A 16,113-nucleotide genomic window follows, 5' to 3' on the forward strand; every position below is an offset into this window, starting at 1 on the left:
GCTTAAAAATAAAATCTCACACTTTTCGAGGAGGCTCCTTCTGTGTAACCTGGAGACAGTAAGCTCACTAGGGTTATTGGCAGTCTATTATAGAATTGGAGATTTTATGTGACTTTGAATGGAAAGAATGGTAGATGGAGGTTACAGAAGAATGGACTACCACAAGGGAGCGTACTGTCCCCGGTATTATATAATATATATACAAATGATCAACCAGTTCCTGACAACACACGACTGTTTATCTGTGCAGATGATACAGCAGTGGCTACACAAGGATCAAGTTTTGATGAGATAGCTGGAAGACTCACTGTAGCACTTGAAAAATTAGGACAATATTAAACTACTAATCATTTGAGGCCTAATCCAAGTAAGACCCAAGTGTGCACTTTCCATCTTCAAAATCGAGATGCTGGGGCTAAACTGAATGTTACATGGCAAGGGAACCGATTACAGAATTGTCCTACACCGAAGTATCTCAGTGTGACACTTGATTGAATGCTTTCCTTTAAACAGCACTGCCTGAATATTAAGGCCAAGGTTAGTAGGAGGAATAAAATTATTAGGAAGTTGACAAATTATACATGGGGAGCCCGGCCATCCACGTTACAAACATCACTTTGACCTTGAGTGTCACTGCAGCAGAGTATGCTGCTCCGGTATGGAGTGCGTCTACACATGCGAAACAAGTTGACATTGCTGTAAATGAAGCAGTATGAATAGTGAGAGGATGTCTTAAACCTACACCAATTGAGAAAATGTACCCCCTTGTTGGTATTGCACCACCCAAGATCAGGAGAGACATAGCAGATGTTGAGAGGACAAAACAAGAGAATGATCCCCGGCACTCTCTGGATGGGTACGAGCCTCAAACTCGTCGACTAAAATCTAGGAAGAGTTTCATGGCAAGAACAAATATTCTTGAGGGCATGCAAGAGCAAAACTGAATTGGAAGATGGAGGAGAGAAATCACTGACCAAGGAATAGTCCCAGAGGAGAATATGGCTGAGGGATTTGACTTCCCTTATGTTATTTGGAGGACGCTGAATAGGTTGAGGGTTGGAGTGCCTAAGTGTAAGACTGGGGATTGCTGACAGATAACAACACGCTGTGTGAATGTGGAGAGATACAGAATTCGGCCCACTTGCTGACCTGCCGATTATTACCAATAGTATGCCCTGAAAATGACTTGTTTTTGGCCAATGACAAAGCCAAGAAGGTGGTGTCGTATTGGCAGCTTAAGGTTTGATCTGGATATGAAAGAAGAAGAAGAAGAAGCAGTGACATAGGAAGATACTGGATGCAGATTATCACTTTAGTGACAGCAGAGGCATCAATTCATACTGCGTGGGAGAAGGCAATGGTAAACCACTTCGGTATTTTTATCAATAAAACCATATGGATAGAAAACATAAAATTATTGATGTTATAGTACCACACGATGGGCCCCCAAGTCTGATGGCACTCAACATGCTACTGAGGAAAAGCTTAAGATCTTTGGGAGTAATAATGGTAGGACATGGCTAGATTAAAGCCTTCAGGATGTCTAGTTGCAGCAGTTGCCATACAGGAAAAGAAAATCCAAAGCTGCAAAGAATAACAGTAGGAACATGGAACGTAAGAAGCATGAACACAGGAAAGCTCAACACAGTGAAAGATGAAATGCAGTGACTATAAATTGACATTTTAGGCATCAGCTAATTCAGATGGACTGGGATTGGATGCTTTCAGTCAGAAGATCATACTGTTTATTAGCCAGGGCATGAAAAACAAGGGAGGGTATAGCTAGAACTTGGCTACAATTCAATCAATGATCAAATAATATCAAGAAGACTTTATGGACAGTTCTTTAATATGATGATCATTCCAGTTTATGCTCAAACCAACAATGCAGAAGAGGAGGTTGATGAGTTTTATGATCAAGTTCAATTTGAAATCAAAATAACATGCAAGCAAGATGTGCTGCTTGTGACTGGAGACTGGAATGCCAAAGTTGGAAACACTGAAGAGGAAAATGTAGGTGGATTTTATGGCTTAGGAAACTGAAATGGAGCAGGAGAGTAACTTATCAATTTCTTCCACTCCAATGATTTCTTTATAGCTAGCACCATGTTCAAACAACCAAAACAACACCTCTATACATGAACATCACCAGATGGAGTATATAGAAATCAAATTGACTATATTATTGCTAAAAAGAGATGGAGCAGCTCAATTATAGAATTAACGTTATGGCCAAGTTCTGACTGTGGAACAGATCACAGACTGCTTATGTGCAAGTTCTAAGTTAAGCTAAAGAAGAGGAAAGCCAGTCAGTTTCCACAGTATGGTCTTGAACACATGACCACTGTTTTCAAGGAGAACATCAGGAATAGCTTTGAAGTCCTGAATCTCACTGATAGAGAACCAGAGGAATTATGGAATGGACTTTAAAAAATCATTAAGGATGAATGTGAAAAGTGACTGCCAAAAATGAAGAAACAGAAGAAAACAAACTGGATGTCAGAACAAACTGTTGAAATTGCCAAGAGAAGGCAAAGCCAAGAAAGTCAAAAATCTCAGAAAGGATCTTAATAGAGAGTTTCAGAGAGCTGTTAGAAGAGACAAGAAGCAGCATTACAGCAGCATCTGTAAAGATCCTGAAGATGGAAACAGACATGGAAAAACAAGGAGAGTCTTTCAAAAGATCTCTGAACTCAGAAGGAGGTTCCAACCTCGAATTGGTATGCTAAGGGATGCCAATAGACAGATAGTAACCAAACTGGTTCAAAGGAGATCAAACTAAGAGAGAAGGAATATACTGAAATACTGTACAGTAAAGGTGTCAACATCCAAGGTACCTTAGAAGATATTCCCTACTTACAAGAATCTCTAGTACTAGAAATGAAGTTAGATCAGCACTCCAGTCATTACCAACTCACATGGCTACAGGAGCTGATGGAATACCCACTGAAATATGGCAATCAACAGGAAGATCAATAAAGAAGAATCAGTAAAGGTTCTAACCAAAGTATGCCAGCAAATCTGGAGAACGACATAGTGGCCTACAGATTGGAAGAGGTCAATCTACATTCCAATACCAAAAAAGGAGACTTAACAGAATGTGCAAACTATCATACAATATTCTTAATGCTAGCAAAATAATGCTTGGGATCATCCAATACAGATTAGAGCCCTACATGGCAAAAGAGATGCCAGATGTTCAAGCTGGCTATAGAAAAGGCCAAGGAACATGAGGCATTATTGCTGATGCATGCTGGATAATTGAGAAAGCCAAAGAATACCAAAAAAGAAGTCACTATATGCTTCATTGATTATAAAAAAGGCCTTTGATTGTGTTGATCACATCAAGCTGTGGAATTCCAGAACACCTCATTGTCCTCATGAGAAACTTATAAACAGGCCAGGAAGTCACAGTATGGACAGAACATGGCAAAACTGACTGGCTGTAGGTTGGCAAAGGAGTGTGACAAGGCTGTATACTCTCCCCTTATTTATTCAACCTTTATACTGAATATATATTAAGGAAAGCTGGATTGGAAGAAGATGAGTGTGGGTTTAAAATTGGAGGAAGAAATATCAATGACCTGTGCTGTGCTGGACACTACCCTGATAGCTGAAAATGCAAAGGATCTGAAAACCCTAGTAATCGAGCATAATGAAAATATGGGACTAAAACTAAATATGAAGAAGACCAAACTAATGAAGCAGATAGAATTAGCAATAAAAATATTGAAGTGGTGGATAGTCAGCCTTTAAGCACTAACCATCAATGTAAAGGAACAAGCAGTCAAGAAATATGCCACAGACTAGCACTTGGTACAGCAGCCATGATGGCCTTGGGAAAGATATTCAAATCCTGTGATGTGTCTATACCTACAAAAATAAGAATTGTGCAAGCCCTGGTACTCCCTGTGACACTCTATGGAAACAAAAGTTGGACTTTAAAGAAGCAGAATAGAAAGAGTATTGATGCTTTGGAAGTTTGGTGTTGGAGAAGACTCCTGAGAATACTGTGGACAGCTAAGAAAACAAACAAATGAATCATCAAACAAATCAACCCAGAGTTCTCACCTGAGGACAAATGACCAGGCTCAAATTATCCTACTTCGGGCCCATTATTCAAAGACCTAACTGTCTGGAGAAGGCTGTAATGCTGGAAAAGATGGAAGGAAAAAAAAGAGGATGACCAGCAGCAAGGTGGATGGACTCAGTTACAGTGGTGATGGGTGCACCATTAGAAGATCTGAAAGACTAGGTTAGGGACAGATTGTTAGGGAGGAAATCTATTTATGTGGTTGCTAAGTGTCATCACCAATTTGATGACACATAATCAATAAATCTTCCCCATTAGTAACACACATACTCACTGAGCTCTCATGTGTTGGATTCCTTTGTAAACAAATATGTCCAATATAATCAACCTAATGGGGAAAAATGTAGCCCTAGGCATGAATAGTATGTACAAAGGTACATCCACTCATTGTCTTTGCATCTTTCCAAAATCAGCTCCATCATCTATGCAATTCCACAATATCATCTGTGCTTGACATGAGCTTGCTTGCTTGCTAATTAATTAATTAATTACAGTTTAGCTGTAGCATATCCAGAATTACATTGAAGGCTATTTTCCATTAGAAACTGAGCTGAATAATGGGCCTTTTCCATCTCTTGCCTCACTCTGATTCTTGTTCTCAAACCAGACCCTCTGACTTCTCCGTAGAGGTTCAGTCAAGTTTTGTAGAAGTTTCAGGCTTGACCAAAGGATAGGGGCTTGCTGGATTTACACGTCCCCTTTGTTGCAGCTGTTTATTCTTTTCTTTGGGTGGGGGGGTGAGGGTGGTGGTGTGGGGAATCACCAGAGAAGCAAAGACAACTTGAGCTGAAAATGTGGAGAAGCTGGGGCACTGACTGAATGATATTCTTTGTGCTCTTGTATTGGTTGGCTAAGGAGGCAGCAATAATGTTGTTTACAGTATTTTGAGATTTGCAATAATATAGATAGTTATTGGACAATTTCAAACTGTTCTGGAGGGATTGGGGTGTTGAAATGGTGGCAGTATGGAGGTGCCTTCATTCTTGCCTGTCATGTTCACTGTTTCAATGTGCACTGTACATCGTAACGTTTCACATGCCATGGTGCTGACGCGCGTTTCTGTTTGGGAGGGAGCTGCTGTGAAACCTTGTGCCAACCTCTGTATCTATGTTCATTTCAATGGAATGTGTTTGGGTTATGTGCTCTGCTCAAGGACTTTTCCCGCGGACCATCAGAAGCCGTTAGGAGCACCTGGGATTGTGAGCTTGGGAAGATTCTACGGGGGGAGGGATCTCATTTGTACCGAGGATTTTTAGTTTGCATTTGGCGCGCTTTTTTCATTCTCAGCTTTCTTTGTGATCCTGCATATTATTCTTTAATAAATCAGATATCTTTGTGATCCTGCTCATGAGTCTGATGGTGTTTTAGAATAGGCAATCATTACATAAAGCTGAGAATCACCAAAGTTGTACCGTTAGCTCCTACTAAGATTAGTTTCTTGTGAGGGAAAATAGTTAACGATGGCTGAGTCCAAGCTCACGACTGGGGGACTTGAGGAACTGACTGGCTTGATGCCCGAGTCAACGGTCAAGAGCGGAGAACTGAGCCTCACCCCAGAACCTTCAGGTTTCCAGCAGGATTCGAGTTCCAGCCCTGAGATGGAGGAATCTGCCGATGGGAGAGAACCAGAGCAACCGGCACCCAGCGAATCGCCCGCAGAGTTGATCACCTGGGATGAAATGGGAGAACCCCAGCCAGGGACGCCCCAGGCGTCCTGGAAGTATTGGTTCCCGCTGACCCCAAACGTAGAATCTACCACAGTATCAACAGGGAGACAGCCTTACATGCGAGGGAGGGAGGAATCTCAAACCCCTGAAAAGCTAAGAGTGATGGAGGCCAAAATAGAATCGATGGAGTACATGTTAAGAAACTTGTCTCTATCATGGGGGGGGGGGGGGGGGGAGCCAAGGCGTGAAGGAGATTCCAGCTCCACACAATCATCCTCCATCCCCTCATCTGGACCGCCAGCGGAGCGGGGCCGGAGACGGCGCCAGGACGAATCTCCACCCCGCAGAGTTCGACCACCAGTGTCCCCACCCCAAGGAGGGAGAACTACTGTAACCTGGGGCCCAACCACTCAAGCAGCCGCTGATTCAGCTCCAACAGGAGTGGGGGTGAAAGACTTTTCTGTCAAGTTTGATGGAGATCCAACCAAGTTATCTTTCTTTCTCACTTATGCTAAAAGTTACATGAGGCAGTTTGGACCATACTTCCCTTCCGAAGAGGCTAAAATAACTGCCACTGCCACCAAGTTGAAGGGACGAGCGGCTGACTGGTATGTTCAATTAAGTGAGGCTGACTCCCCTGAGCTTGAGTATTTTGAGGACTTCATGTGGGCATTAAAGCTGCATTTTGAGGATCCTCTAGTCAAGGCAAGAGCTAAAAAGGCACTGAAGGATCTTACCCAGGGCCAACTGTCTGTAGCTGATTACGCCCTGGAGTTTAAGGCTTTAGCAGGGAAAATCCCCAACTGGTCTCAGTCAACCTTAATAGAACGGTTTAAAGAGGGACTCAACAGGGACGTCCTGTGGTGGGCGTTGTGTAGAGACGACCCAGAGACATTGTATGAATGGATGTGGCTGGCTGGCAAGGCTGAGCACGCCCAGCATACCTTCATGCAAACCAAACAACCTGAAAAACCACCAGCCACCATGAGGGCCCCCCGAAGTGCTGCAACTGCTGCCTGGCCAGGCTATAGAGCCTGGGATGAGGAGAGAGATCGGCGCTATGCGAGGGATCAGTGTCTACGATGCGGAAAGGAAGGGCATCGAGCAGCTGATTGCCCAAAAGCCAAGGCTGGAGATCAAGCGGGCAAGCTGCTGGCCAAATCGCCGACCCCCTCGCGGCGGATGACAGCAGCCAAGGGGGCAGCCGATGCTGAGGAAGTATTCTACTTCTCGGGAGAGGCTGAAGATGACTCTAAGGAGCCAGTGAGAAACACCAGCCACCTGCCATGAAGAGCGAGGAGGAGGATGGGCACGAGGATGCTATGGTGAGTGCTGACTGTCCCACTCTAGCAGTAAAAGTGAAATTGGGCTCCCGCACAAAGACTACAGAGGTCTGGGCTCTAGTTGACTCTGGGTGTTCCAGGTGTCTGATTCACCCTGATCTGGTTGCTGCTTTGGACCTGCCTAGCTTCCCCCTCCAGCAGCCTTTGATCTTCACATAGTTGGATGGTTCAATGGCAGGGGAGGGGGCGGCAACCCATTTCACTGGAACTGTGAACTGTCACAATGCAAATGGGCAGCCACCGTGAGACTTTAAAATTTGTAGTGGCACCTGTTGGCAACCTCTTGGTAATTCTGGGGATTCACTGGTTGACCTATCGAAGCCCACATATAAATTGGGAACACAGAACTCTGACTTTTAAGGATGGGTTTTACCAAGCCCCTACCCTGGAGAGAGCTTCAAGTGTGGGGGTTGGAAGGGCTGCAATTGCCACACCGCACCCTAGTTTGGCACGTTTAGAAGGCTTGCCCGATCGATACCAAGACTTTGCAGACGTCTTTGGGGAAATGGAAGCAGATCAGCTACCCCCCCATCGGAAAACTGATTGTGCAATAGAGTTGGTTCCCAACGCTCAATTGCCCAAGCCAAAAATTTATCCAATGACTCAGAAGGAGCTGGAGGCATTAAGGGACTTTATTGACAAAAATCTGTCAAGGGGGTTTATTGAACCTGCAAATTCCCCAGTTGTGGCCCCTGTGCTCTTCCGGGAAAAGAAAGATGGCACGCTTCGACTCTGTACGGACTATCGGGGGTTAAATTCCATCTCAATTTGCAACAAATACCCTCTGCCGCTCATGAAGGACATGTTAACTCACTTGTCTAAGGGCAAGATTTTCTCCAAGCTCGATCTTCGTGAAGCCTATTTCCGTATCTGCATACGTGCTGGAGATGAGTGGGAAACCGCTTTTAATTGTCCACTGGGTTCATTTCAGTACGAAGACCTCCCTTTTGGGTTAGCAGGGGCACCCGGAGTCTTCATGCAATTGATTAATGAAGTATTACATGATCATTTGTTTAAAGGGGTCCTGGTTTATTTGGACAATGTGCTCATTTACACTGAATCCAAGGAGGACCACGAACGCCTTCTCAAACAGATGTTAAGTAAGCTTAGAGATGCCAAGCTTTATGCCAAGCTTTCCAAATGTGAGTTTCACAAGACCCAACTTGACTATCCAGGCTATAGGGTATCTGACAAGGGCATTGAAATGGACCCTGAAAAAATTCAGGCGATTTTAAGTTGGGAACGTCCCCGCACCTGGAGGCAATTGCAAAGTTTCCTAGGGTTCAGTAATTACTATCACCAATTTATCCAGGAGTTTGCTGAGATTGCTTTGCCCCTTACTGATTTGCTCCATACCAAGGGTTTGGGGGAGACACGCAAAGTAAAAAACCCTGGGGCAGTGCTGAATTGGATGCCTGAATGCCAGGCAGCATTCGAGAAGTTAAAAACCCTCTTCACTGCTGAGCCTATTTTATAGCACCCTGATCCTGAACACCCCTTTGTTGTCCAAGTTGATGCTTCTGACTCCTCAGTTGGGGCTATATTGTTACAGAGAGATTCTGAAAATCACTCGAAACCCTGTGCTTATTTGTCCAGAAAATTTTCTGAAACTGAATGCCAGTGGCATGTTTGGGAAAAAGAGGCTTTTGCTGTAAAAGCCGCTTTGGAAGCCTGGCATCACCTCCTGGAAGGCGCTAAATGCCCTTTCGAGGTTTGGACTGATCACAGGAATTTGGAAGCCCTCCGCACCCCCTGGTGTCTCAGTCCTAAACAAATTCGCTGGGCTCAATTTTTCAGTCGCTTTAACTTTCAGTTAAAATTTATTCCGGGAAAGAAAAACTTTCTGGCCGATGCTTTGTCACGTTTACCTCAGGACCTTGACCATGTGGCAGATATAGTTGGAACTGTTCTCACTGAACCACAACTGGGCTTGGTTGCCGTCACTCGGAGCCAGCCCCGTGCGCAGGCAACCCCGCCTCCAGCCCCGTGTGGGAAGCAGAAAGTGCAAGTTCCTTGTCAGTTACAGAAAGACTTTCTCCAGGTACTGAAATCTGACACTTGGTTGCTAGCTAATAGAGACAATGTTTCTTTTGAAAACGGTCTGGCGTGGGTGGAACACCGCCTTTATGTGCCTGAAACTTTAAGAGCTGATGTTTTGCAGTGTTCCCATGATGATAAACTTGCTGGACACTTTGGTTTTGTCAAAACCTTGCATTTGGTTCACCGTCAATTTTGGTGGCCAACCTTAAGGAGTGATGTAAAAGACTATGTTGCTTCCTGTCCTTTTTGTGCCATGTCAAAGCAAAAAGGAGGAAAACCACAGGGGCTTCTACAGCCAGTGGCCAGCCCATCCTGTCCCTGGGATGAGATTTCTATGGATTTTATTGTGGACCTACCTCCCAGTCAGAAGAAAACTGTCATTTGGGTTGTAAAAGATTTTTTCTCCAAACAAGCCCATTTCATTCCATGTGCATCCATCCCGTCGGCCCTGCAATTGGCCTGCCTATTTCTCATTCACATCTACCATCTCCACGGTAGCCCCTCCCATTTGGTCAGCGACCGCGGGACACAGTTTACTTCCCAGTTTTGGAAATCATTTTTAAAATTGATTGGCACCAAACAGGCACTGTCCACATCGTCCCATCCTGAGACTGACGGATCTACTGAGATTTTGAACTCTGCCCTTGAACAATTCCTTAGAGCATACATTAACTACCTTTTGCTGAAGTGGCTTACAACAATGCTGTCCATCAGAGTACCGGGCAAACCGCTTTTTGTGTGGTTTCTGGTCATGACTTTGTTCCCATCCCTGAGCTGCCACAACCCCAATCCTCTTCTGCCTCTGACTGGGCTGTTAAGCTTGCTGATTCCTGGCCTGGATTCAACAGGCTTTGGCTGATGCCCAGGCTGCTTACAAGTTTCAAGCCGATAAACGTCGTTCTTTGCAACACGATTTCAAAATTTGGGATCAAGTATATCTATCTACCAAATTCATCAAGTCCCCACAACCCTCTAAGAAACTTGCTCCCAAGTTCATTGGTGTTTTCCCTATTGTTGGTCTTATCAATCCAGTTACTGTTAAGTTGAACCTGCCTCACAATTTGAAATGCTTGCACCCTGTTTTCCATTGCAGCCTGCTCAAGCCTGTCCACCACTCTTCCCGCTGGCATCCCCAACTTCCTCCTCCTGCTCCAATCATGATTGACGGCCAACAGCACTTTGAAGTCAAGGAGGTCATTGTTCCTTGCAAGCTTCGAGGCACCCTCCAGTATCTGATCTGCTGGAAACACTTTCCTCATCCTGAATGGGTGCCTGCTCGCCACGTTAATGCTCCTGATCTAGTTAACCGTTTCCACTTGGCTTACCCTTTAAAGCCTGCTACTTAGTGTTTTCTTTCTTTTGGGGGGCAGTATGTCATGTTCACTGTTTCATTGTGCACTGTACATCGTAACGTTTCACATGCCATGGTGCTGACACGCGTTTCTGTTTGGGAGGGAGCTGCTGTGCAACCTTGTGCTCTGTATCTATGTTCATTTCAATGGAATGTGTTTGGGTTATGTGCTCTGTTCAAGGACTTTTCCCGTGGACCATCAGAAGCCGTTAGGAGCACCTGGGATTGTGAGCTTGGGACGATTCTACGGGGGGAGGGATCTCATTTGTACTGAGGGTTTTTAGTTTGTGTTTGGCATGCTTTTTTCATTCTCAGCTTTCTTTGTGATCCTGCATACTATTCTTTAATAAATCAGATATCTTTGTGATCCTGCTCATGAGTCTGATGGTGTTTTAGAATAGGCAATCATTACATTGCCATCTTTTGAAGAACTGCCCAGAGCATCCTGTCTTTTAAAAATGTTTAAAATCCATTATTATTAATTGTGTTTCAGGATTGAAGGGAAAGAAATACACTTTTTCTGATACATTAAACAAGCTGATACATTAATTCACCATTGAATACCAACTCTGCACACAGAAAAACTACTTAGTCCATTGAAATGTATTTTATAACCCCATGCGTAATAATGGTAACCAGGGCAAAAATGCCTAAAAGCTTCTTGTTTGCTTACAATACGTCACTAGGAGGAAGTCATTTTATTATTTAAGATTAGCCTGTCCACAAAATAATTGAAGGGTATCCCATAAAAATAAATTACATCCCAACAACAGTTTTCTCTGGATGTAAAATCTCACTTCTTACACTTCAAAAGCATTTTACTCCCTGTTTTTAAAATGTCATTATTCCTTTATTCTTCTGTTTGCATCTAATCTGTACTTTTCCCTTACTAATGGAAACATTTCATTATATTTTGAGTTGCAGTTTTTATACTTAAGACCATATCTTTAGGGCTACCAATAATGCAGTAGTAATATTGGTGCTGAGGCTCAAAACAAGTTATATGGGTTTCTCCTTGGCTGATTGCAACCCTCAACACTTTTATGTTTTCTTGCATGTACAATTGATATCATTGGTGCTATCTGTAATAATGTATTGGGCACCCATACATAGGCACACTTGGTTGGAATGATAAAATGGTAACAGCTTTACAGAAATAGTCTGCATCAGTGTTTTTCAAACCTGGCAACTTTAATATGTGTGAAGTCCACACATCTTAAAGTTGGCAGGTTTAAAAAACACTGATCTACGTAATAAAAACCTAATTTGGCTCAGCTTTTGCTACTGATGCATCTCCTTCTTTACAGAGATCTTTCAGTAGAAATAGGTAAATCTTTTAATTTCTGTTTTTCTCAGTTTCTAATTTTTATACTGGAAAATAAAAATCCTACCCCTAACTGTAATCCTAACTGCATGTGAATTTGAAGGTTTAAAAAAATCTGTATAGTAGAAATGTATTTATTTTTGTATACTTTTCTCCAAACGTACACATTTTGATTGCCCTTTTATATAATGTGCACAATTTTTGCCAACAAATTTTCCTAATACTAAAACCTTTCAAATGCAAATCTCAAAGGATAATTTAATTGAGACTCAGTATGAACATGTGAAATTGGAAATCCATTTTCCCTTCCCACTTCCCCATCACACATGTTATGCTTCTCCATCTTTGTTTCTTCTTTTTCTCTCTCGTGATTTCACCTCATTTCCTACCTGAGGCTCAGAGGTTCTTAGCTTTCACTTCAGTCCCAAGTGCTGAAGACTTGCCTTCTTGGGTGGGTCTTCTGCCACCATTTGCATTCTAATGTTTTCTACTCTCAAATAAAAGATGACATTGTGAAATATTTCATCATACTGACTTTATATGCTAATGCTTTTGTATGAGTGCAGCCTCCTCATTTAGAGATCACTTATGGCACTTTCTATACTCAGGAAAAAGTCTAATGTTCAGTAGCTTTCTTGTACAATGCTGTACATATTCCAGGTCATTTTACCAGGAAGGAGACGGAGGAGCAAAGGCACACATGTAGGTAAACATAACACAGTAAGTTATGTTTACCTACATGTAGCTACCTCTATTAAGTAACCAACCCTATTCAGAGCGAGTTTGCAGTTTACAAAATTCCTGTATCAATATTATTTATGTGTGAGAATTATTATGGAACCTTTATAGGGATTTCTGTGTGTTAGCAGTGGAATGCTGTGACAGAGTTCCAGTCTGTACATTGAGCTATAATGCATACAAGGAAACAGTCACATGTTTGATCATCATACTTGATAGTAACAAATATAGTTTGAAGATCAGTGTCTTCTGTGTAAGCATTGCAGATTATCAAGTTAAACTGTCTGGGAAAGTTGCTGGCTCTCTGTGTCCAATGCAGGGTTTAACTGAGAAACACTCATTAGACCAGGGTTTCTCAACCTTGGCAACTTTAAGATGTGTGGAATGGCTGGCTGGGAAATTCTGGGTGTTGAAGTCCACACATCTTAAAGTTGTCAAGGTTGAGAAACCCTGGTCTAATGAGTGTTTCTCAGTTATTATAAATGAAATAAGAATTGGAAAATGTTTTTGAGAACTGTAGAGATTATTACTAACTATAGGCCATACCAGAGCAAAGGTGAAAATAGTATTACAATATATATTTTTATTTTTGTCACAGAATAGAAATAGCTTGCGCTTCTCAAATTCAGTTATCTTTTCCCTGCTTTCTCAATACTGTTTTTTAGTGTCATCACCAATAAATTATATAAACTTGTTCTAAGCTTCTCATTTAATAATGTGCTATAGAGTTCAATAAAATACTAAAGCCACACCTTGACCACTTCTAATATTTAAAATAATGTCAAGGGGACATCAAAACACTGGTTATTTCTCAGCAAACATTTACTTTTTTTCTCCAAAATAGCCCATTTAGTTTGGAACATGATAAAAGAAGGCATTCAAATACAATTAATCACTGAGTATGTTCATTGAAGAACTGCCCAGAGTCTCTCCTTGTGGGGGGAGATGGGCAGTGATAAAACTTTGATAAATCAATCAATCAAATCATGAGCTGGAAAGTAGATCATTTACCCATTTTTGAAGTGCATAAAATTAATGTATCTTACATACAGTTAGTATTCATATGGTATGCTTGCTAGGTCATAGGGGTAAACGTGTTACATTTCTTTTGTGATGTTGACAGCATGCAAGTTGTGTATGTCTTTCCCTTTCAGGTAACAGTTGCAGGCATACTGAGGATGCATAACAGTTCTTCTATATCAACTGCTTTCCAGACTTTTGGTATTGCTAGCTCTAGGGATTTCAGTTTTAAAACAAGATGATGATGATATGAAGTCATATTTGACAATGTAGTACATCTTTGGTCCTTATATCTGTTTTTCAAACATTTTATTCACAAGTTGTCAGTTAACTGAGCAATATATTAAGAGATATTGGAAATACACCAGCCTGAGCTTCAAGAGATTGCAGGCTAACCAGTTGCACCTAAGGGAATGCTTACTCTCTATAGCAGGGTTTCTCAATCTTGGCAACTGTAAGATGTGTGAACTTCAACTACCAGAATTCCCCAGCCAGCATGGCTGGCTGGAGAATTCTGGGAGTTGAAGTCCACACATCTTACAGTTGCTAAAGTTAAGAAACCTTGCGCTATAGGCTGTATAATACCAGCTCCTGCTTATAAGATGTCATGATCCATCACTAATCCTGCTGATGTCCGTTTCCTAATTTCTCATCTTTATTACCTGCACTACATGCTGAATGATTAAATCAAAGTATTGTGTTTTTACATAATACCAAAATCTCTATTAAGGCAATGTTGTGCTTGTTTGTTTGTTTGTTTATTTGAAACAGTGGGAAAAGGAATTGCAAATCAGGCTTAAGCTAGAAGAAAAACTCCAGGAACCAGAGCTTCAAGAAAAGCGAAAATTGAAAGAGGAGAACTTCAGGCAAATAATGATATGGCGCTTTGAAAAGCTGCACAAGACAACCAAACCATATGAACTTCCCTTTAGGCATGGAGACAAAGAACTAACAGAAGCAAGCAGCAGCACTCAGCTGTCAAATCCACAACTGTCAGAAACAGGGGAACCAGCTAAGAAGATAACTACACCTTAAAGGCAAATATGTGTATTAAAGCACCTTCCCCCCTCTTTTTCTTAGTAAAAGCTCCACAATATTGAGTAATGAAGTGTGGGTAAGAAAATGATAAACCATAATTGTCGCTGTATTCCTGATTGCAGTTGCTTCTCCAACAGTTTTTCATTGTGGTGTTCCACATGAGTGTCTATAAGGAAAAAAATACATCAGAAGTCCTATGAGGGAAGTCAGACCAGCTTGAGGGTATTTTTGCGTATAAAAACAGTGGATGAGGGAAAGGTTAGGCACTTCCTCTCATCATACTGTTCCTCTGCTCACCAAGACAGCTTCCAGGAGCTGCTTTTCAATAAAAACAATCACAGCCTTCAGTTTCACAACACTGGTGTTCAATGAGTAATTGAATTGTCTCCCTTGAACTACAGTGTTTATGAGGAATCCTTTTCTGGAATAATAAATTTCTGGAACTTGTGTTTCTGGATTACCTCACACCCTTGTTTTTGTTACTGTTTTAGCATAGTCAGCTATTTTGAACAAGGTCAAGAAAGCCACATGAAAGGTGCTTGGTGCTACCTTTATCTAATTTCTCTCTGTTGCCATTAAACTTCCCTAATCTGATATTCTCCTTTCATTACTTTTTACCTACACAGATCCTTTCCTTCCTCTCTACTTAGTTGTACTACCAATATCACCATACTACTTTCCTTTCTTTTTACTTGTGGATGTTTTATGCATTTATTCACCCACATTTGTATGCTGCCTGCTCATGCAACTCTAGGCATATTCTCTAAACCTGTTGAAAGCAATACCATATCTTCTGGTATTTCATTTTTAAAGGTTTGGGGTTTTTTTTCACCTTATTTCTGAGCACACATTCGAGGTGGTTTTTGGACAAATTATCTTGCTCTAAAGCTTCCCACAACTTGTAGCACTGCATTACAAGTTACTGTAACCACTATTCAGTATGTGTCATTATGGGATCATACTTAGAACAGAACCCAGTAACAGTATCAGCACATGTATCTGAAAGCACACAAAGCTTTTGCACCTTGTTTCTCCTTGAGTATGTCTGTCCAAGAGAATCCTGTCAATCTCCAGTTTCACTAATTCAGAAACATATGGTGTGGTCTTTGCAGAAGAAGGGTGAGGTAGGGTAGAAGAACCTGCCTCAGCTCTTGAGAAATACGATACTGTCCTTGTTCCCCTCAACTGAATTTGGCAGCTTCATCACAGTAAATAGTTGTTAAGAGATAATCCTGAGTATAACAACAACAACAACAACAAAAGACATATAGTTGTTCTCTTGTGTACGTTCCCACTGAACTGACATTGGCATCCTGTTAATGTAGTCCTTTCTATTGGTCCAAAGCATCTTGAATGGGCAGATTTAATATTCCTCTGATTGTATCCATGGGGAAAGGTGTTACTGTTCATACTTGTGTATAAGCCAAAAATTTTAGGTGCCAAAATACATGCCCAAAATTAGGTTTGGCTTATCCGTGGATGTGCTTATCCATGAGTAT

General features: G+C 41.9%; 1 protein-coding gene across 1 annotated transcript in view; it reads left to right on the forward strand.

Annotated features, from left to right (window-relative positions):
* Positions 1 to 15,079, forward strand: part of TMEM232 (transmembrane protein 232) — a 161,294-nt gene extending 146,215 nt beyond the window's left edge. Inside the window, exon 14 of the mRNA XM_063295359.1 lies at positions 14,348 to 15,079. Within this exon, the coding sequence (XP_063151429.1) occupies positions 14,348 to 14,611 (264 nt within the window). The 3' untranslated portion in view covers positions 14,612 to 15,079. The remainder of the gene's footprint in view (positions 1 to 14,347) is intronic.
* The last annotated feature ends 1,034 nt before the right edge of the window (positions 15,080 to 16,113 follow it).

This window comes from Candoia aspera, chromosome 2 (genome assembly GCF_035149785.1).
Source record: "Candoia aspera isolate rCanAsp1 chromosome 2, rCanAsp1.hap2, whole genome shotgun sequence".
NCBI classification, from domain to species: domain Eukaryota; kingdom Metazoa; phylum Chordata; class Lepidosauria; order Squamata; family Boidae; genus Candoia; species Candoia aspera.